We start from the raw sequence: 24,293 nt of genomic DNA, 5'->3' as shown, positions 1-24,293 counted from the left end.
CACTCAGCAGTAGTGGTAGCAAGATCAGCCTCTATAAAGAAAAGTCCATGTTTTTTTAACCCAAGCATAGACTCTGTCCTTGCCACCTTTGGCTCACTAAGCAAGTGCTAGCTGGCTAGGAAAAGAGGCTGCCTGATGTCCATAGAGCATATTATTTTGACCATCTGATTATCGAGAGCCTCCTCTGCAGTGGATGCCCTTATTGGGCTTTCCCTAGGCCACAAAAATCTTCACAGCCTATGCCCTTTCTGAGAGTTTTACACACAAATCTATTTTCTAGATTTCCTTGTCTCTGATCTTCCAATCCTGTTTCTTCCATCCCTGAGTGTTCATTCAAATAGTTAACAGTGGCTAATGAATCAGTGTAAATCTGTCTATCTAGTTGTCTCTCACTACAAAAGTGGTAAACCAGATGTACTGCTTGAAGGCTGCCCACTGGGAAGTTTTACTTTTACTGCTGTCCTTCAGGGTCACCCCTGAGTGGGGCTAAGATGCTTTCAGGCAGGTACCAACATATTGTGTTGGAACATCTGTAAGTCTGGCTCAGATTTTTTCTTCCTCAGTCAGCTGATCATAATGAACACCTATGAGGCCATAGGTGTAGATTGAGAGAGAGAAGAGGCCTTGCGCTATAGGATTTATTGCTGAAAGATTCTGAGCCACCTGTTGTTCATATAAATTACTTGTAACTTCCAGATCTCTCTAAGCCTGGTCTTTTCTATTCTGTGTCCAGTTGATGACAGATTGCTGTTGTGTATACCCAGTCAGTGGCTAGGTTGGTCATGTAACTTTCAGTTCATGAAAGAAAGCTCAGGACATACAGTCACCTGATATCCCATAGTTAGGCATTTACTTACTGTCTAATAAGACCTAGTAGCAATCCAGAAACTACTTCTCAAAAGGAAAATAGTTATCTGTAAAGGAGGGCATGGAATTTCTCCCAGTCCGAAGTATGCTTCTTTGGTAGCTTTCCAGAGGTTCCATACAGCATCCCTATTTACCATAGACACTTGGAGTATCATTGAATCTGCTTGATCGTAAGACCAAAGTGGAAGATCAGCTTGCCTTCTCTTGTTCGGGTCCCCACTGGAAGCTTATAAGTGGCTTGATAGATGGAGAGAGCAGCTCACTCAAATGTGGTATGTGTTGCTTTCCAAAAGGCCTACCAAGCATTCTGCTCCTTTTGTTCATGGTAGGTGATGGAAGGTGTAGCAACTTGTCGTTCAGTTGGAGGGAATGTCTTGACATATTCCAGATCATTGGATCCACAGAAACTTCACTGAGGTGGCAGGGTTCCTGAATTTTTGTGGGAATTATCTGCCACTCTCTTGATTCACTTCTGTCTTACTAAGGCATCTAAAGTATTATGCTTGTCGCTTCCTGCTCCCCAGATCCATTCAGCATAATGTCATCAATGTAGTGGACCATTGAGATGTTTTATGGAATGTCAAGATGATCAGGATCTCTGTGGACTGTATTATGGCAAAGAACAGGAGAGTTGAAATAGCCCTGAGGCAAGGATTTGAAGGTGTCCACAGATACAAGCCAGGTAAAAGCAAACTGCTTCTGGTGGTCTTTACAAATTGGTATGGAGATAAAAGCATTAACCAGGGCAATAGCTGCAGCGAAATGCTAGGGACTGTGTTAATTTGTTCTAGTAAAGATCTGGAAGAGTAGCTTCAATTGGAATCATAACCTGATTAAATTTATTATCCAGAGTTATTAGCTAAAATCCATCTTATTTCAGCACAGACCAAACAAGCAAAGATGATGTGATAGGTATTCTTACCCCTGCATATTTCACGTCCTTGGTAATGTCAGTGATTTTTGCAATTCTCAGGCTTATGGTTTTGTTTCTGGTTGTCTTAGTAGAGAGGAATTTCCAGGGGTTTGTACTTAGTTCTTCCTGTTGTAATGACCCTTACCCCATGGATCACAGAGCCAGCCGTAGAGCATTCTACAAGTTGCCAAGTATATCTGTTCAAATTCAGGAATTGGGTGGGGTCCACAGACTACCTGGGTCCACTATGATTCAAAATTGGACTTAGATTCCATCTATCACATGATCACCATAAGGCCCCACTTTTACTGCTTGTACAACAGCAGCTTTTAGTGTTCTTAAGAACTAGTGTCAGTTCAGAGCCCATGTCCAGTAATTCCTGAAAGTTTGGATCTTTCCTTTCCTTCAGTTCACAGTCATTCTACTAAGCGGCCACAGATCCTTGGAGAAAGATTTATGTTATACACTTGTGACAGTGCTACAGGGTTCTTCCTCATTGGAACTTGGCCCTCCTTCAATCAGGGGGCTCTGAGTATATGAATTGGCTTAGGTCTGAAAACTGGTTGAGAAACTGTGACTCTCCATTGTGGTGATTTAAGTCAGGTGTTTTAGCCACCAGGTCTGGAGTTTTTCCTACTTATAGATCAAACACTAATCTAGTAAGTTACTTATTTTGTTCCTGGAGACACCATGATTAATTAGCCACCAACAGAAATCTCCACAGGCCAGCACATTCTGATTATTAGTACATCCCTGCTGCCCTTTTTGATAAAATAATCTACCTTATTTTTGTTGGTTAAGTGCTGCTGCTTGACCTCTGCTTCTCCAGGATTATCTTTTGATTCAGGGAGCCAGTATTAATGGTGACATTTCCCATTCCTGACCTTTATGGGAGGACAGTCACAGAGCTTTTCAGTGATGCAGGTGCTGCCCTTAATTAATGTATTTCTCAATGCTTTCATGAAGGGACTATTTTCTAGACTTTTTCAAGGGATGTAATTGATGGGAGGGTATGCAGTTTGCATGTGAAAAATCTCCTCCAACATTCTTACCTCCCTAGGGTTTTGGATTTCTTCCTGTATATCAGAGGTCAGCCCATACATCAACTCCAGCCAACCTCCTGATTTTATAAATCAGATTTTATCAGAACACAGCCATGCTCATTCTTTCATGTGTTGTCTAGGTCTGCTGTTGCACTACAGTAGCAGAGTTGAGTAGTCTGCAAAGCTGAAAATATTTACTCTCTGGTCCTTTAAGAAGTTTGCCAACCTCTGCCTTAGGGCATGCTGAGATTTGATCCCAGTTAGGGGTCTAGTGACAGCAAAGGAATGATTGTGATGGTTCTTCAGAAGGTTAAGCATCCTCTGCAAGGCGTCTGTTTCAGAAGGTGTGTCTTCTCAGACACTGGAGAGGAAGCTATTTGCATTGGCCAGTGAAACTCCAAATAACTCAGAAGTTCAAGATTCTCAGTTTTGTCTGAGTCCAGCCAGATGCTCCCACTCCACGGTTAAGGGTTCTCTTCCCAATCAGCGGCCTAACTTTCACACAAGAAAACTTGGTGAGTTTGTGAATTCAGTTGACATTGTAAATATTCAGCAATATCAGCCCTGTCAGAAATTCTTCTAGCTTTGTCTTGGAAGTTCTCTACTCAGACCATGACTCGTGCTGAGAGTTTAAAGAACCTGCACTTGTTACTTCTTTCTGTAAATGCTCTGTGTATTCAGTGTAATCTTTTGTACAAACACAGAACTTGTGGTCACCATTATTGTTGTAATGGTCAAGGGCAGCAGCCGCTTGGACTCCCAGGGCACTCAGCTTCAGTGGATACTTCACAATCAACCACAGGAGATAGCTTCGTTAATTGTTATGCCAGTGCATACCTTGGATTGCTAGCATCCATTTCCCATTGGCAAGGGCTCAGCACTATGCTCAAGCCCAAAGAAAGGCATGACTAAACCAGTTCTGCAAACCCCATCTTTAATGGTCTGTCTCCTGTGACCACTTCAGTACCAGTTCTGTATCAATCAGAGACAGAAACCACCCCAGTAATTTGAACAGGGAAAATTTAATATGGAGTGTTAGCTAATGAACGGTGATTTAACTACTAAAAGGTGTGAAAGAGGATTCTAAGGGGTATAGAAGTAGCAGATGCAGAAAGCAGCTACCACCCATAGGGCTAGTGGATGGTGATCAAGGAATGAACTTACAGGGTGGACCCTCCCCTCTTCCCCCAGGCTGAGATTCAGATCTCTTTGGAGAGGGCGTAGGTGCCTCAGGAACATACAACCTGCCAGTGGAAAAGAAACTTGCCGGAGGGCTGATCTAGGAGATCTGCTATGATGGCAGAGAAACCCTCCTATTCCCCCAGTTCCTGTCCGCTAATTGATCCACTGGTTACAGCACAGCAGAAGGAAGAAAAGTCCCTTCCTTCTTCTTTGGCCTTGCAGGAACCCTCCAGCACCCTCTACTGGCCAAAACCAAGTCAACTGGCAATGGAAAAATGTCCATAGGGTCCTGCTCCAGTAATCATGTAGCAGGAACAAGGAGGGTGGATTTGGAGCTGAGAGGCAATAAATTAATATCAGGCCTTCTCCAGTTTCATGGCTATAACTGCTATCTGTGTGCTACTACCTCCCTTATGTATATCTCTAGCCTGTATATATCTTTTCCCTTGAACTCCAGAGAAGTATTAATGTATCAAACTGGCTTCTTGATGTCTTCATTTGAATTTCTCACAGGCATTCATAACAGGTACAAAACCAAACACTTGTACCTCCCCTAGTTTTTCCCATCTCAGCAAATGACACCATCAATCAAACGAAAAAATAGCCTCTACTTTTCTCTTTTTCCTACTTTACTCCCAGTTGGTCAAGGTCCTGCCATCTCTTTCTTCAAAATATATACAAATCCTACCATTTCTCACTACCTCCACTGCTGCTACCCTGCTTCAGGTCACCATCGTCTCTTGACTCTTAAGTATCGGAAATCACATCCTAGATTTCTAATGTATGCTTGATAATTACATGACTGCTTATTCTCAGTCCATTCTATAACTTTTCATTCTATAACAGGTGTACCCTATCCCTCCCACTCCAAACTTTATGCCAGACTTCAAAAGCCTTAGGGCTTTGAATATGCCTGCTACATCCCTTGCCGTCAAGTTAAGCCCATTTTTTGTGTTTGCCAATATAGCATTCACCCTTATTTTTTTTTTAATTAATAATATTAACATCACTATTTCTTCACGTATAGTTTTGAAACATGTATAGATCTTCTGAGCTTAAACTGATAATTGCCTATTGTCAGATTTTTTTTTAATTTGAAAACATTTTTATAAAGATGACCTTATTTCTTAAATTTCTGTTTTGTTGGATAGAAGCTACTAAGGTAGCAAACTCTCCGAACAACAACATTTCCACATATATCATTGACTTTTTATGTTAGTCATCTCTCATTCTTTTCATCAGCTTAATTCCTTTTAAGGTAAATATCAGTACTCACTTTTGTTACATTCAGAAAAGGAAATGGTTTGTATTAACTCATGCTTGGAATGCCATACCATTGATCTCAATAGAAAACTTTATTATCTGCATCTTTATTTCTTTCTAATATTGATTAGAAACCATAATAAATATAGGAGTCCTCTTTGAAATGAAAGTTTCCTTAAGCATATACTTTTTTTAATAAAAGAAAATTACCTGATACATGCTCTCTTTCTCTTTTAGGTGGGAGATGTTGCTGTTTTTCTCCTGATGGTAAAGCTTTAGCTGTAGGTCTCAATGATGGAAGTTTCTTAATGGCAAATGCAGATACTCTGGAGGATCTTGTATCTTTTCACCACAGAAAAGACATTATTTCAGATATTCGATTTTCACCAGGTAAGATTTCATTGAAATCATACTTGATTATTAACTTGAGTATGGCAATGAATGTATCAGTGTGTGATTTTTATTAACTGTTATTTTATCTCAGAATTTTAGTTTTTTACTAGAAGAGGCAGTATAATGAGAGGTAAAAGCCCTATATTAGATCAGTGGCAAAATATCTGGCTTAGTGCCAATTCTTTCCCTAAATTTTCTGTGTGACTTGGGCCAAGGCATTTCTTTGAGCTTCACTTTCCTCATTTATAATATAAGACAGATTGGATAACTATTTTCATTATATTCTTAATGCTTTTGGAATTACATGAATTTTGCTTCTTCAATTTCCATATATTCATTACCAATGACAAAACCTACTATAATACAGGATTACTAATGTTAAGGCAAAATTTACTTATGTTGGCTTAAGTAAGTTGGCGGTTACATGCAAAGAATATGAAAATTACTTTGTATATAATTTTTGATATTTTCTTTCCACTGAACTACCTCACTACATTAAAATTTTATTTCATTGTGTTAATTATAATATACATGAAAATGTTACCATTTGTCGTTTGACTCATATGTCTTGTTATAACTTAGGAAACACCTAAGAGTTCCTCCAAAAAAAAATTAAGAAAATTGACTCTAGTTGTAGAGTGTAAAAAATATTTCTAAGGGTAGAAAATTTCAAGCAAATATGTTTCTATTACAGGTTCTGGGAAATATCTTGCTGTAGCATCACATGATAGCTTTATAGATATATACAACGTAATGAGTAGTAAACGAGTAGGAACATGCAAAGGCGCTACCAGTTACATAACCCATATTGATTGGGATGTTAGAGGTAAGACTCTAAATAACTTACTATTTGATAAAAGTTTCATTTGACTTAGTGTAGCTATTTTGGAGAAACAAGTAATTCAACAGATGAGTTCAAAAGCATTGTGAAAAACAAACGTTATTCTCAAAATGATTTCCACTACTTTATTTCACACCTAAAGATGAATGCTGTGAGTTTGGACTTTTCAATACTTCTAATGTAATTCAGATGATAGTACAGTAAGTGATAAATTCTTTAATTTGTAAAGTAATTTAAATATTATACAAATATTTTTTAGTCATTTGTCCTGGTTTTGTCAGATAAGCTTGATATAAATAGTAACTGAAATTTTGGAAAATAGTTATGTTAATGAGGATTTTTTTTTTTTAATAACAGTATTTGCCCCCGCTTTTTTTTTGGCCTCGCCCCACGGCTTGCGGGATCTCAATTCCCCAACCAGGGATTGAACCCAGGCCACAGCAGTGAAAGCCTGGAATCCTAACCACTAGACCACCAGGGAACTCCCAGTTTTAATGTAATTTTCCCAGCATTCAATAAAATACATTCCCTAAAATTGTCATAGTTGTATAACATACAAAATTTAATGAGTATCTCTTTTTAGCAGAATGCGTGGCATATGGCAATGTTTAATAATTTAGATAAATGCTAAATATTTTAAATGCTCCATTTTAGGAATTTTTGTTTCAGATAGTCACCTATATAAATCTCGTGTTGTAAATTAAAGTTTTTCCAAATGTAGTTTAACAAAATACTCTTTAAAAAAAGGTTTCAAATTTTATTTCTAGGATTTTTACAAGTAGGAATATGCAAAGGCACTTCCAGTTACATAACCCATATTGATTGGGATGTATAACAACAGAGATAGTTCACATATACACACACACACACACACACACAAATTAAGCCATTTATGAGTTTAATTACGTTATTATATATATGGTTGACTGCAGAGGGTTTAAGCTTAATTTTTCCCATAAAAGTTAAATATCATACTAACTGTATATGTATTTATATTTTATACATGTGTATATTTTTAAATTTTTTTTTAAGGGAAGCTTTTACAGGTCAACACTGGTGCTAAAGAACAGTTATTCTTTGAAGCTCCCAGAGGGAAAAAACAAACCATCCCCAGTGGAGAGGTAGGAAGATAGTAGTGCTTGTAATGTTGATATGACAGAAAGTGGTTAGAAAGCTGATGCCTATCTGGGTAAAGGAAGAGATTCTATATTAAGAAAAGAAATAAATTGCTTGCTTGTATGTCTAGCTCTTCTCTAATTACTTTCCTCAAAGGATAAGAAGCATGCAATAGCATGTAAAAGACATGCCATCTAAGATTGGAGTACTGCATGTCTGTCAAATCTTTTGGAACCCATGTGCCTAAGATGCTTATTGGCAAATTCCTGTTTGAGGGGAAAAAAAAAGAAAAAAATGTGTTTGGTTTTGTGGCTGACATATTAGCAAAATTTTTTGACATGGCCAAGGAAGAGAAGCTAAACAAATATAACGTGAAAGTAGCTTAATAAGGAGAGGGACTGTAAGTAAAATTCTTAATTTCCAGTAATGATTAATTGAAAAATATGCTTATAAACTATTAGTAGAAGTTTAGACATGAAGTGTAAGAATAAATTTCTTGATTATTCTAAAAGCAGAAAAAGTCTTATATATTATCACTGTACATTCCGCATCTAGAATACACAGTGGATATATAATAAATACATCTTGAATAATGTTATGTTAAAATTTTTCTGTAGGAACTAGTGGACTTGGGAAGCTACAAAACCAAGACAGCTACTAATTTGTTTAACTGTTTTTATTAAAATTTTAATTTTATTTGTGACATATATTAATTACAAAGAAAAATATTCAGATTTTTTGTTGTTAATTTTTTAGGGTTAGATGTTATAACCTTAGAGCATTTTTTTTTCTTTTTTAGGTAGAAAAAATTGGTTGGGCATCATGGACAAGTGTGCTTGGTTTATGTTGTGAGGGAATTTGGCCAGTAATTGGAGAAGTCACAGATGTAACTGCCTCTTGCCTCACCAGTGACAAAACAGTCCTAGCTACTGGGGATGATTTGGGATTTGTGAAGTTATTTAGATATCCTGCTAAAGTATGTGTTTTTCTTTAATTCTAATGATCATAATCATAAAAATGGTTAAAGTAATGCCCTTTCATAGCATTTCTTTTTGTAATATGAATATTACACATGGAATATGTAATGTAATATGAAAGGTTCAGAATTACGTTTCCTATTCTTGACATCATATTTATAGCTTTTATCTATAGATAAAAAGTATTATCTATAGACAATAGTAGTATTATAATTTATGAAGTAGTATTATAATTTATGATCCTATGCCTTAAGTTATATATTGTATTGTACAGTTTCTCAGTATTGAGGAGTATCCATAGCTCTTTTAGAAGAAACATTCTTTTAGCCCTAATATTAAAGAATTTTAGTATTCTTTTGATTAAATATATACCATTAACAGGAAATATAAACTTGTGATATTTACAACTTTAACATTTAAAGTGTTCTAACAAATTAAATACAAAATACTATAAATGACACTACCTATAAAGTCAAAATAACTTTGGTTTAATGTGAATGAGTGATGTTATTTTCCTAAAACCAAACTGTAGAGATTCTTTGGAATGTGCATGCCCATGCTACTGTGTGCTGTGTGATGACTAAATTCTTTTATTGCTTTCCTTTATTCAAACCACCGGGAAACATTAGGCTTTCACTTAGCACAAAAATAAAATTCATATATCAAGTATAGATGCATTTATTTCTTAATTGTCACAAATTCAAATATATGTTGTAATCTAGTACCAACATGAACATAAATATAAATTTGAAATATGGCACTGAAATCATGATATTCAGTGCATGGTGGTCTTAATTAACTGCTCATATGAATATTTTTAGATCAGCATCGAAATGAAAACACAAGTTTAAAAATTCCTGTAGAGAACTCAGGCACCCAAGAAAACATTTCACAAATCCTTGTTTTAGATACACTTAAGTAGTAGTACCTTCTGTATAAGAATGTGTTCCAATAGAACATTTATTAGTCAAAAACGTCATTCTCAATATTCTAGATGGTATAGGAACCTTCGAAATACGTTCTAGGATATTGGTCTGCAGATTCCTTCTTCACCTTACTGTAGCAAGAACCACAAAATGTTAGGGAAGCTACCTTCTTACAGTGTTTTGATGACAGATTCACCTTCTATTTCAGCTAATTTTTATTAAGAGTCTTCATTTCCAAACAATTCACTGATTTAGCTATTACTGTGTTTTGTATATTTAAGACATTTCTTATTTTAACACCCTTGAAAAGATGTCCATCTAAAACGTGCTTATGATGTGTTGATCTGAAATTTACTTATGAAATTTGGTTATGCTAGTGTTTAGATTTAAAAGTTGCCAGTATCTATAACTTGGATTTTTCTTCATATTTACAAGAAAAATACATTCCTATGTGTAACATCTGCTTATAAACAAAAACACTAATGAACTACGATGAAAGATATTTACTTGGGTATATACCGAAATGTTTGCTAATTACTTTTTGTTAATATGGCCGTGCTCTATGTACATAGGCATTTATATACTGATTTTCCCAGTTATTGTGTCTATTTCCAACAATATGTCTGCTTAGCCATTGTTCTAACAGATATGTACTATTCCAAAGATATCCACCATAATTAACTATTGCTCTATTGAATATTTAAGGCATTTAAAATGTTTCACTGCTGTAAGTAAATACTGTGGCAACTATTTTTTGCACAGAAAATGTCTTAGCATAGATCTCTTGAAGAGGGACTGGTGAAACAAAGGTCAGCATTTTCATGCTTTTCAATGTAGAATGCCAAGTTGATTTCCAAAAACATTATGCCCATAGTACTAGCAATGTGCAAAACTACTAGTTTTATCCTGTCCTCGTCAGGTTTGGGAATTGTTATTTTTTATTTTAGTGAGTTTCAGTATTTTCTTTTTTTTTTTACAAGGTGCCTTGTAATGATTAATTTCCAATCACAGATTAAGAAATAAATTCAAAATTATAACAATGTTTTCAAGTAATAAAATTTCTCAAAGATTTTTTGAATTTTTTTTTTTACCTTTAGGGAAAATTTGGAAAGTTTAAGAGGTATGTGGCCCATAGTACACATGTCACAAATGTGCGCTGGACTTTTGATGACAGCATGTTGGTTACCTTAGGAGGTACAGATATGTCTTTAATGGTTTGGACAAATGAAATGGAGGGATATCGAGAGAAAAGGCCTTGTGATAGTGAAGAATCTGATATAGATTCTGAAGAAGATGGGGGTATGTCGTTTTAAAATATTTTAGTTTAACAAAAACAGAAAAAATTTAGCACAACTGATTTAAACTGTGGAAGTTAAATAAGTAATAATAATGCTTGAATAATTGTGGTTTTAGTCCTTTCGGTCTATTTAACAACAGAATTTGTTTTGTGAATCAAAAACAACAGGCTGTCATATACTAATAACTTAGATATTCTTCATTTACCAATGAATGATAATCATACTTTAAATTAGTACTGTTAAAATAAATTTATAGCATTGAGCCTCATACTTTAAAGTAATTTTGGTTTTTTCCTAATATACCAGTAATACCAGCTCATTACATAAAAATTAGAAAGTGTGTTTTGCAATAAAAAATAAACACAGCATCCATAATTTGACCACTTGGAGGTAATCTCTGTTTAACATTTGGGGTGTACCCGTAGGGGTATGTGTATTTATATACATTATATTTTTTTAACAAAAATGATATCATATTGAGTTTATTTTTTGTAGCTTGCTATTATCACTTAGCAATACTTTGAGAATTTTATCATTAAATATTCTTCTACATCATTTTTACTGGCTGTATGTTATTGCATAATTTGATTATAACACAGTGTATTAAACTTATTTCATATTGTTGAACATCCTTGTATCCAATTTTTAAGATCATAAGTGAGCTCCTCAGTTATAACATAGAGAATAATTCTTATATTTTGATGTTAGGCTATGACAGTGATGTCACAAGGGAGAATGAAATCAGTTACACCATCAGAGCCTTATCAACAAATATTCGCCCAGTGTTTGGAATCAAGCCTCATTTGCAACAAAAAGAACCCTCAGTTGATGAGAGGTAACAATCAAGTTTAAAACTAGAAAGATATTGGTATTAAAACTTGAATTGATTGTTTAACTGAATGAATTTTTGCAAAAACTCAGTAACAGTGGTACTCTTGGATTTTACAGTTCCCAGCACCTCTTAGAAAGCATGTTTGTCCTTAAATACTTTTTGGTAATGACACTGTCTTTTGCAAGTAGCTTAGGGAATGATGCTACATATAAAGTCTATATGATTAAAGGAGTCTTATTTGCTAACTTATATAAATATATGTGATAGGGTTTCAAGAAGTAATACAAATTGAATCCAATACCTATTATGTTTTAGGAAGCACATGAGCAGAGAGATGATTAAATTTTTAAAAGGCCTTTTTATCCGTGTGCCTTTTTGATCAAGGATAGAAAGTCATTATTTTAAAATTTTTCCAAAAAGGCAAGTTGAAGTATAGCTTGTCTCTAATGGGAATTATTGGTCTTTGTCTAGAATCAGCAAATCAAAAGTAAGGCTATGTGCACTGCAGTTTTAGGAGGAAAGAGAGAAACTGTGAGCCTGATGCTTTTAAAATCATTAGAGAAGATAGAAATCAATAAAGAGGCATATGGATCAGTGAATGGCATGGATTTCAGAAATGAAGAGGTTTTAAGAAATGATAAAGGAAAAATTATTCAGAAACTACATTGAAGAACAAAGAAGCAGTGGGAGGTAGGAACAGCAGTGACCTCTTCTGTAGAAAGCTGTGATGAGGAAAACGTTATTATAAAAAGTTAGTATTTGAGGGAAAAGCTAAAAATGAAAGGGAATTCATTCACAGTGAACAGAATTTGTGGAAAATTCAAGTGAATGTATAGTTAGTGAGGATAGTGCTAAAGACCATTGGAGCCCAGCTAGATAAAAATGATATTAAAAGAAAGCATTGGAAGAGGAATTTGAGTTTGCACCTATGGATTTAATATCCAGGGAAAAGAATGAAGTTGGAAGGGTGAGATACATGTTATTGATGGAGAAGGGGGGAGAGCTAGAGATGCTGTTGAACTGAAATTCTAGGTAGAATGTTGAGGTCATGATGCCTCCACAGCTCCTCTTCCAGGTGCCCCATTTGCTGATGGTGGTATACCTCAGATAATAGCAATGGGGGGTCACCTTACAGAAAGAGGGTAGACAGTGATTATCCGTTTATTCATCACTTATAAAGAGGCAAGTTATTAAACTAGAGGTATGTTTTTTAAAAGCTGAGCAAGGTTGAAATGACTTGGTAGAAGGCTACGTCATATAGTGCAAACGACATGGTTTTTGGAATCAGATAAATGGGTTAAAATATTCATTTTTATCATTTGCCAGTTGTGTGACCTTGAGAAACCATTCTCTCTGAGCCTCAGTTTCCACAAAGGAAGAATAAGCATTATAATCCCCAATTTATGGAGTACTTCATGAAATGAAATAATGTATATAAGAATTTAAGTAGTAAGTCTTCACCCGCCCCTTCCTTGGAATAAAATACAAGGTAACCTAAGGAGATACCTGGTTAATACTGACACACTTCCTTTTTATTGAATTGAATTTCATTTCATTTCAGGCCGCGCCGCATGGCTTGGGATTGAACCCAGGGCCACGGCAGTGAAAGTGGCAAGTCCTAACCACTGGACCACCAGGGAACTCTCTAACAGTTTTTCTTTTTGGTACTGAAATTAAATATCCACAAAGTAATGAACACTACCTGTATATTTATTAATCAGAAGAGTACATATCAGTATGCAAATATAGATGTTCATAATTAGAATATTTGCAGTATAGTACTTAATATTACCTAAAAGAAATTATACCTCACAGGTAATGAAAAATGTAATATAGGGAAGAAGGAACTCTAGACATTCCCATTAATCTTTTTCATTTATTATATTGATTTTTTTGAAGAAAATATAATCACTTATCAGATAAATTTGCTATGTCAGAAAATGTGACCTAATTTTAATCTGTAGGCCGTCTCTCATGGTAAAACACTTAAATTTCCTCCTTCATTGCTGAAGAGACCTGAGTTCTGATAGATGGAAACATTTTACTGCTCACAAAGAATGGTTGACACTGTCATAATTGTAATCTTTGCTGTTAGCTTGCGTTTTTTATAGCTAACTTTCTCAAAATTATTTTTTATTTATTTTGCATTTTGTCCTCAAATTATTTTACAATTCACCTCTACTAAATTCTTCTGAAAATGCCAACGCAGAAGAAGTCATTATTGTGATTCATAGTTAGGAGCCTTCATTTTCATAAAATGCAGGAATCAAAGGAGATAAAAATGAAGAGATATTTCTTTTCATCAGCTTTGAATTTTTGTGAGGAGATAAAATGGTCTGTATACATAATTGTTTTCATGTTTTAAATAAAGTATATTGTCATATACAAAACAAAACACTTTTTAAACAAAACAAATGCTTGTCAAATATCCACTTAAAAGGAAAATATTTCTGATGACAGTTTGACAACTTTATTTAGTTGACACTTTCATGGAGTCTTTTTCCTAAATGACATTAATAACTTTATGTTTTTCTTTTTCTATAAATATTTTTATAGCTAATCTTATGTATTTTAAGTAGTTACTTGTCAATCAAATTTCCAGTATTTTTGAATAAAAATATTCAAAACAATGTGACATAAAATTTAGGCCTTTTTGTATTTCATTAGAATTCTGTTGACATCTTTAATCTGTTTAGTAAACTGCTACATTTTATTCGTCATCAGTTTTCATGTATATCTCCTTACTTTTTTCCTCTTGCTCCTTTTGAAGGCAGGGAGTAGTAAGGTAAGTATTTTATTAAAGAAAATACTTTACTCAGAAATTTATTCTTCTATTTTGTGGTATTTTAAGGTTTTGGTTTTTTTTTTCCCCTATGAAACATTGAACTACATTTGTTGAGAAAGAACCAGAAAGTGAAATAGGACAAATCCTACAGAAGAGTTGCATTTATAGATACAATATGTGGGTGTTGTTATGAGGGTCTTCATTATAATCAGTGTTTTTACAAATGACTTTTCACAAACTCCTATACTCTAATAGTTTAGTTTTTCCTTAAATTTCAAAGACTCATAAAAACAGTTAGTCACACATATTTATCAGTGAAAATTTTTTCAGTTGATAACAAACCTGTTAGCTTCATTTAATGCTTGTTTAATATATTCATTAATTTCAAAACATTCACATAGGGGCAGTAATGATATTTGTATGTTTAATAAAATGATATGTGCAAGAAGGGACTCTTTAGGGTGCTTTTGTAGCTACCTTTAGTGAGATAAAAATGTCTTCAGACAGTTTCTGAAACAGGACAGTATGGAAAAGCCTAGTCTGTTTTAGAAGTAAAAAAGGTACCAGTAGGAAAATGCTGGCAGATAGGATGAAAAAGTTGATTTGAGATCAGATTGTACAACACATCAAATATTAGGCACTCCTTAATTAATTTGGCAGATATCAGGAACTCATTATCTGTTTTAAGCAGGAGGTGATGTATGCAAAGATAGGAGTCCAGACTGTGATGTGACTTCTAAAAAAGCCCTCATAATCTTATACTATTTTAAAAGAAATAAAACATTCAGACCTAACGTCAGAACTGGAGTAGCTTATTCAGGACTGATCTCTGCATTTTAAAGGGACATTGGCAGCTTACAGTGATCTAGAAGGAAACAGAGGGTAAAGGAATGTTGGGAGGCCACTTTACACAAAGAATAATTCATCGCTTTGGGAATCACTAGTTTCAAAAAAAGAAAAAGTGGAGATATAATTGCTGTCTTAGGTATGAATGACTTCTGTAGGAGTGACCTCCTTGTGACGAGCAGTGTTCATGCAGAGTTTAGTAAATGACCACTTGTCATCAGTGCTATGAAGGGATGTTCTAGACATGTAAAGACGATTCCTGGTTTCACTGGGAGGATGGATAAGATTAACTTCTGTGATCCCTTCCAGTTCTGTTCAGTCATTATGTTGTTAAGGGGAATTTTTTTTCTTTTAAGTTACTTCCTTTGCTAGAAAAGTCCCAAATCCAGCATGGTCCCGAGACTCACTCTGCCTACTTGGTGAGACTGGCTGACTGGGAATCCCTTTTGGGTCAGGGAAGGGGGAGCTTGGTTAGGTTCCTTAGGCAATCCTTAATAGCAGGGCCAGTGCTACCAGCCATTTAAGTTAATAAACATTAAGTAAGCTTAAATATTTTGTTTGAAATTCAGATTGCACTGTGGAAAAATAAGAATGGCAAGCTTTAATGTTTACAACATAGAACATGTTAAATTCTTTTCTTTTTCATCTTCTTTCTTCTGATTTCCCTGCCATGAATGGAGTAGCCCTAAGCCTAGGCCTTTTCTTATATATAGCAATGAATAAAAACAATAGCCCTTTACTATATACAATATAGTTTATCTGCATTAAACTTGTAAACATATTTTATTACAGGAAATATTGTACTACTATTTTAAATGCAAATCTGTGTTGTAATCTTTTCCCTTTTTTATCTGCTGCTGGAAAGAGGTTCCAGGTAATCCTCTCTCTTTGCTATGCTCTATGCGACCCAATTTTGTATCTTTGTTATCTTTCATATTTACCATTAATAAGCTATGTTACTTGGTGTTCTTTACCTCTATTCACAGTTCTCCATGTTTTTCTCCTTTGAAAACAGTATGCGTGAAATGACTACATCTTAATTATTGGATTTGTACTATATAAGTAACTGCTTTACTAAAACTTTATTCATTCAACTTGTATAATTTTCCAAGTTGTGGAATTTCAAGCAATAATATATCTTATATAAATTATCTTTATAAAAATTAAAATATGCTTAACCATTTTACAGGATTTATAGATAAAAATTATACATTTATTAAAGTTCTCAGACAATAATGTTGAATAAAGTTCAACAAAACTGACTTGGAAGAAAAGCCAAAGCTTCTGTCATTCTTCAAAATGATTTTAGCAGAAATATTTTTAAATGTTAAATATTATAAAGTGAGTTATATTTATTACTTACAGATATTCAAAAAAGTATATGAAAAAGGTTTGAAACCAAAAAATTTTGTGATAATTTGAAAAGTTCTTTATAGAGTGTTGCAAGTGCATTTAACTTTTATGTCACCAGTCATGCTTCTATACTTCTACATACTGCTTCACATTATATATGAAAATACACATTTCTCTTATATTACATGTTCAAGAGATAACACTTCATTTACTTTTTATAGATGTATAATTTGAAAATCATTTTGAAAATGCAAATATATTGTTATGCCTTTAATTTTATGGATTTATTCAGAAACGTTGGAATGTTTTCCACTGGAAAGTTAATTTACATCATTTTCTGATTTAGTTATTACAAAATTAATATTAAAATTTGAAAGAGGAAGTTGATATATGATTGATTTAGATTCAGTATTTAGGTTACTAAACATTTGAATAACGGCTCTCTGAGTTAAAACTAAACTAAATGATGTGTGTGGATTTTTAAAAAATTAAACAAAGGGGTTTTTTTTAGGGAAGAGTCTCCACATTTAAATAATAGAAAATGGGAACTCTATACACCTAATGACACATTCATTATAAATAGATCCTGAACTAGTGATGGAAACAGAGAAGGAGAGGAATAGATTTGAGAGCTACTATGTAGGTAAAGTTGAAAAATATGTAGTTAATAGTGAGAATAGGGAAGAGAAGGAGTTGGAGACAATAGTAATAACCTTTTACAGAGTGTTGTATGGTTTACAGTGCTTTGTAACTGTAAAATGTCTTGCTTGACTAACTGAAGGTGATGCCATAACCATACTAGGGACTTCAGAAGAAGAGAAGATAAAGGGCACAGAGGAGCAGGTAAAGAGTACAGATTTGAACTCACACGTGACTTATGTTGCCAACAGTATGGAAAGTTTATACAAATATTTTCAAAATTCAAGAAGAATATATTGAGTACCTGCCATGTGAAAGATACTGAGGTAGCTACTTTAGAGCAGTAATCTAGGCTTTGTTGATAATGTACACCATGTAGAAGTTTTTGAGTGTGTAAAACTAACATTTGTATATTTTTATCATCTATATGTTCTTGTGCTATTATATTAGTTACATTTATGAAACATACACCAAAGAAGTTTAAAGAAAAATGAATAGAAGTTCTAATATTTTCTTTCCACCTTTCTGCTTTAGAAGATGTCAAGATAAGGAGGGTGGAGTCTAGTGAGAAACACAGATTGGGTTCATTTTCGTGAGGGTGTGTCAGAGACATCTACCTCTGGAGGGCAGGTGAGAGAAGCCCAGTGAAGGCACCCAGTGATGGGTTCCTTTCCTCTTTCCCACTTACCTGTTTCAGGCCTCCTGTGAGCAGGGCCCCGCCACAGCCAGTGAAACTCCAGACCAACAATGTCGGCAAGAAAAAGAGACCCATAGAGGTGAGGAAAATCCCACTCCCCGGTGTTAATTGGTACCTTAAAATGTATACAGGGTTTAGTTTGTTTCCTTTTTGGAAAACATCTACATCTTTTCATTATTCTTTATGAAAATAAATGTACTGATGAATATTCCTTTTTGTTTGGTTGTAAAAATTGATTGCTTAACTGTCAAATCTGAGTCTTGGATTGATATCCTCTGTTCCTTTTTTTTATTAGTCTTTCTTTTAGTTTTCTATGAATAACACCCTAAATTGAACTGTATCTCAGAGAACTTCTAAATGTAAATGTATGAAATGATCTGTGGTTTATGGAAGCATAGGCACTTTGGCAGTGTCTTATACTTAGCAGTTTGAATTTATAAGTTAAAGGTTTAATGCTTACACCAAATCAGGAACTTTTACTCCATGTGATGTATATTCACTGTAGGGTTTAATGAAGGTTCTGCTTCAAAGCAAAGAAACCTTTGCACAATAATTGAGCAAAAAAGGAAGGCATTTCATAATCTCAGTATCAGCAGCAACAAGCAAACTGTGCTAAGTGAGGTCTAAAACAAGGCGTAAAGCTGTGGGAGGGTGATTGTTGTACTTCCTACCCCACTCAGCCTCACAGGGTCAGTGAAAATGGACACTTGGAGTAGCAGAATTATCTGCTAGAACTTTAGCATGAGTTATCAGAGACAGCCTGCTTAGTGCACAAAGCTGATATAGTGTCTGGATCCTTGAAAGTACATCACTTGGACATAAGTTATCCTGAGTTACGTACGCAGATCAAATATTTTGACTAACAGTTTAACACAAATCGAAATATTCTTCTTTTGGACACAAGAAGTATCTCAATGTTTAACACATGAAATCTCAAGAACTAAAATTCTTGGAATCAGATGACCTTGTGGTTCTCCTTTCATTTTTATGACTTTATGTAGAAAAGTATGGAATGTGTGTTTCAGCTGCCCAAAACGGGTTACATAGAGAGGTATATCTAGGTTAATTTTGTGTTTGAAATTTATAAAACATCAAAACTGCATCCTCCATTTTGACTGAAGACACCAGTACTCTATATAACAAAATAATGGTGAACATTTAGACATGAGGAATTGTATAATGGTTCTATCATTGTTACAGGACCTTGTGTTGGAGCTTGTTTTTGGCTATCGAGGCAGAGACTGTAGGAATAATGTTCATTATTTAAATGATGGTGATGATATAATTTATCACACTGCATCCGTGGGAATTCTGCACAACATTGCTACAGGTAGGAAACCCTGATTCTCCATTCCCCACTTTTTAAAATTTAGAATTTTTAATTTAGCATCTTAAAACTCTTTGTTAAAAATATAAATAATTAAAATATGTGAATCTAGAATATAAATATTTCATACTGTAGAACTTTCTAGTAATATTTTAAGTAACAAATTTACGGTCTTGAAGACATTTAACACAGCAAAAAAGGATTTCATAACGCAAAGTGCTCAAAGATCTCGATGAGAAGTAAAGGATTACTGTATGTTGAAAGCACGTTTTATAGCGAAACCGTTTGTGACTTTATTCTATTTCCCCATAACCTAAATGCATAAGTGGATGGTTGTCTTTGACGGTTAGTGACTGAAAGCAGCACGTTGGATGAGTGATTGCTAAGGAGCGGGGTGGAGTGGCAATGTTCACACTGAGCCCTCGGAAAGCCGAGGAGGTTAACTAAGAAAGCTACTTGCCGGTGACTTGACTGATGATACCTTGTTAGATTCAAGAAAATGAGAAAATATTTCCTGATTTCTCTTTAACTGATTGGATTGTTGAAAAGCAAAGAAAGTTCTCTGAGCATCATTTGATGACCAATGATGTGATAATTCTACTAGTAATACTCAGTATTAATTTTGAATTCTATTTTATTACATATAGTTGTAAACTTCATAAAAGTCTAAAAGTTGGAAGTAAAAATATAGATTATCTAGTCCAAACATTTCTGGCTTTTTCCTCTGGTAGCTTCATTCTAATTAGGTAGAGTGGATTATGTGAGTCATAATCCCCCAACCCCTGGTCAGTATTAATAATTAATATGATATTTCTGTTATAGTTGCCCTAGGAAAAAGATTTATCAGTACTACACAAATCAATGGCAATTTTCCATTTAATAATTTGGGTCATTTAAAAAAAATACCTCTTAGAAAGAAAATCCTCTTTGAGGCTTCACTTATCCTTCAAAGAGAATAGGGACGATAACAAAAGACAAATTACATAGGGATGAAAGTATAAATACACTTTCATATTTACACTTGTAATTTTCTTTATTTTTAATTTCCTGATTTTTAATTAATCATCTTTCTAATGATGGGATGTAGTGAGAGATGGCAGAGGGAAGACTAAGCACCTGCTCCAGTTCTGGTTATTTGGCCTCTCACCATTATGGAGATACATTGCTATGTTTACAGTCTAAGAAGTCTTGACCTATTAGCTGATCTACTAATTGAGCCAACAGCACATATAATTACTTGTTTGTTCCTTTAACTGAACTCTCAGCCCTGGGAAATATGAAGCCCATTTCACTTCGAGAAGTTCCTTTAAAGTAATGTTAGATATGTTAAATGACATTTTAAAAATGTTTTCTTTGGTTTTGTTTTGCTTTTCGGAGGACCTAGTATTGATGGTACTCTATCATCTGGACCCAGTCTACCGTCCTGACCTCATTTCCCACCCCTCCGTTTTACTTGCACAAGCCTACCTTTACTGCCTCCTGCACAATCATAGTCTGCTAAGGTCTCTTCACTGTCACTACTGCTAGAGTAATCACATTACTTCTTTGATCAGGATTCTTCAGTACCTCCCCACTGACTACAGAATAAGTATGAAATTTAATAATAGGCTTGTTTTCAAAATGCTCTGTAATTCTAGTTCCAATTTGCCTGCCCAACCTATTTCTTACTTTTCTTTTTTGTTACCCTACACTTCAGCCAAATGAGCCATCTATATGCATACCCAGTACTTTCCTGCCTTTGTACCTTTGCTTCAAGTATCCCTCTCCCTGGAAGGCCCTTCCCCACTCACATTCACATGTACAGAATCTGTCGTGTCAATCCAGAAGTGCCATCTGCTCGTAAGAAGAAGAATCTGCTACAAATTTCCATAGCATTTTGATCTTTAACTCTCTTGTGCCACTTGATGTCTTCAACCTCGTATTACATGGCTTATGCATTTCAGGGTTCGTTACTTTAAGGATTTCTTGGTCATGTTTCCATCCTTAGGATGAAGTGTATATGTTGTGCTCAAAAAATATGTGTTGGGACTTCCCTGGCAGTCCAGTGGTTAAGACTTGGCGCTTCCACTGCAGGGGGCACAGGTTCGATCCCTGGTCGGGGAGCTAAGATCCTGCAAGCCACACGGCACGGCCACAAAAAATATATACATGTATGTGTGTTAAATAAGCAAGTAAGTTAAACACAGCAGTTTATTACTCTGTGTAAGTGCATTTGACTATTTCACCTTAAAGTTTTCAGATTTAATTCTCAAATTCTTTTTTTTCTAGGGACTCAGAGTTTTTATCAGGAACATAATGATGATATTCTGTGCCTCACTGTAAATCAGCACCCCAAATTTATCAACATAGTGGCAACTGGCCAAGTAGGTATGTTTCTATATTTTAAAAAGAAACAATTTTAAGTAATTGTCTTGTTCAAATTAATTTAATATCTTAGGAAAAAACTAAAACATATTTGTGTATTGTTCAAAATGCATTTATACATAAAGCAGATACTCAGTTTTACCATATTATTTGCTTCCAGGCACCTTTCTCTCACTTGGGTTATCTGAGTTGGCTCAGATGGTTCAGGATTAAGAAGAAGCTATTCTGTGGTAGTTGAAATAGTTGGATTCAGTCCTGTAGCAGAAATTTCTGATGAGCAAAAAGTTTTTATTCAATAGCATATAAAGCAGAAAAGAAGAACTTTAGGAGAGAATGGTAAATAAGAGGAGCCGAGAAGTAACTGGACTGAGAGGGGGAGCACATCTGCCTCAGCAGGGCATAATCTAGAAAGAAGGGAGAAGCCGAGTCTGTTCCATGTTAGTAGAGCCCTTCTGCCCTTTTCTTTGGCAGTGATCTAATTTGCCAACTTTTTTTGAAATCCCCTGTCTTGCTGTTTTCTTTCAACTCTATAGAAAACTTAAACGAAGGCTGTAACTCCACAAGCAAAATGTTGAGAGGATAGTAGGTCTCTTTAGGACATATCTACCAGCCATTGATCACTATGACTACTACATAATAGACGCGGTCAGTCACATCATCACAACCCTGGTATAATTTGTAAAAATTATCAAAATCATTGGGTTTATTGGATCTCAGTGGGCCTCAATTGCTAAGCCAGCTTTCCAGATGTCTTTTTCTTCTTGAATAAGATAATTTATGCTTCTAATATCTCCATTTTTCATAAATCACTAAACTGATCAGTTAGAAACTTGTTCTCTGGATCAATTAGTTCTACAGTTATGCCACAAAGACCTTTGTAATCTTCCTTTCTGTAAAATTTTCTACTTTTAAAAAGAAAGTAGACCAATACTTCACCTGTTATATACAAAATATTCTAATCTTTGAATATATTATTTATTTATTTATTTATCGATATATAGTTGATTTACAATGTTGTGTTAGATTCTGGTATACAGCAAAGTGATTGAGTTATATATAAATGTATGTATTCTTTTTCACGTTCTTTTCCATTATGGTTTATCACAGGATATTGAATATAGTTCCCTGTGGTATACAGTAGGACCTTGTTTTTTATCTGTTTTATATATAGTAGTTTGTATCTGCTAATCCCAAACTCCTAATTTATCCCTCCCCCACCCCCTTTCTCCTTTGGTAGCCGTCAGTTTGTTCTCTATGTCTGTGAGTCTGTTTCTGTTTCGTAAATAAGTTCATTTGTGTCATATTTTAGATTCCACATGTGATATATGGTATTTGTCTTTCTGTTTCTGACTTACTTCACTTAGTGTGATAATCTGTAGATCCATCCATATTGCTGCAAATGGCATTATTTCATTATTTTTTATGGCTGAGTAGTATTCCATTGTGTATATATACCACATCTTCTTTATTCATTCATCTCTTGATGGACATTTAAGTTGCTTCCATGTCTTGGCTATTGTAAATAGTGCTACTGTGAACATTGGGGTGCATGTATCTTTCCGAATTAGAGTTTTCTCTGGATATATGCCCAGAAGTGGGATTGCTGCATCATATGGCAACTCTATTTTTAGTTTCTTGAGGAACCTCCATACTGTTTTCCATAGTGGCTGCACCAATTTACATTCCCACCAGTAGTGTAGAAGGGTTCCCTTTTCTCCACATCCTCTCCAGCATTTATTATTGGTAGACTTTTTGATGATAGCCATTCTGACCAGTATCAGGTGATACCTCATTGTAGTCTTGATTTGCATTTCTCTGATAATTAGTGATTTGAGCATCTTTTCATGTGCCTGTTGGCCACCTGTATGTCTTCTTTGGAGAAATGTCTGTTTAGGTCTTCTGCCCAAGTTTTGATTGGGTTGTTCATTTTTTTGTTATTCAGTTGTATGAGCTGTTTGTATATTTTGGAAGTTAAGCCCTGTTGGTCGAATCATTTGCAGATATTTTCACACAGTCCATAGGTTGTCTTTTCATTTTATTTATGGTTTCCTTTGCTGTGCAAAAGCTTATAAGTTTGCATAGGTCCCATTTGTTTATTTTTGCTTTTATTTCTACTGCCTTGGGAAACTGACCTAAGAAAACATTGGTACAATTTATGTCAGAGAATGTTTTGCCTGTGGTTTCTTCTAAGAGTTTTACAGTGTCATGTCTTATATTTAAGTTTTTAAGGTATTTTGAGTTTATTTTTGTGTGTAATGTGAGGATGTGCTCTAACTTCATTGATTTACATGCAGCTGCCCAGCTTTCCCAACACCACTTGCTGAAGAAACTGTCTTTTCTCCATTGTATATTCTTGTCTCCTTGTCTAAGATTAATTGACTGTAGGTGTGTGGGTTTATTTCTACACTCCCTGTTCTGTTCCATTGATCCATATGTCTGTTTTTTTGTGCCAGTACTGTGCTGTTTTGATTACTGTAGCTTTGTAGCATTGTCTGAAGTCTGGGAGGGTTATGCCTCCTGCTTTGTTCTTTTTCCTCAGGATTGCTTTGGCAATTCTAGGTCTTTTATGGTCACACATAAATGTTAGGATTATTTGTTCTAGTTCTGTGAAAAATGTTATGGGTAATTTCA

The 24,293-nt window shown here is 34.8% G+C and overlaps 1 protein-coding gene across 3 annotated transcripts in view; it reads left to right on the top strand.

The window, feature by feature from the left end:
- EML5 (EMAP like 5) overlaps positions 1-24,293 on the top strand; it is a 160,189-nt gene that overhangs the window by 106,835 nt on the left and 29,061 nt on the right. For all 3 annotated transcript variants that reach the window (XR_003795831.1, XM_029237319.1, XM_029237320.1), the window contains 9 exons: positions 5,506-5,658; positions 6,356-6,487; positions 7,535-7,623; positions 8,418-8,594; positions 10,619-10,820; positions 11,528-11,654; positions 17,972-18,050; positions 19,172-19,301; positions 21,567-21,665. Coding sequence is in view for 2 of the 3 variants with exons in the window: in XM_029237319.1 (XP_029093152.1) it covers positions 5,506-5,658; positions 6,356-6,487; positions 7,535-7,623; positions 8,418-8,594; positions 10,619-10,820; positions 11,528-11,654; positions 17,972-18,050; positions 19,172-19,301; positions 21,567-21,665 (1,188 nt within the window). In the remaining variant the exon portion in view is untranslated. The remainder of the gene's footprint in view (positions 1-5,505; positions 5,659-6,355; positions 6,488-7,534; positions 7,624-8,417; positions 8,595-10,618; positions 10,821-11,527; positions 11,655-17,971; positions 18,051-19,171; positions 19,302-21,566; positions 21,666-24,293) is intronic.

Source organism: Monodon monoceros, unplaced genomic scaffold (assembly GCF_005190385.1).
Source record: "Monodon monoceros isolate NGI ecotype Baffin Bay Population unplaced genomic scaffold, NGI_Narwhal_1 Super_Scaffold_21, whole genome shotgun sequence".
In the NCBI taxonomy this organism is placed as follows: domain Eukaryota; kingdom Metazoa; phylum Chordata; class Mammalia; order Artiodactyla; family Monodontidae; genus Monodon; species Monodon monoceros.
The sequence above is the reverse complement of the archived record's forward strand: the minus strand, read 5'-3'. Positions and strand labels throughout refer to the sequence as shown.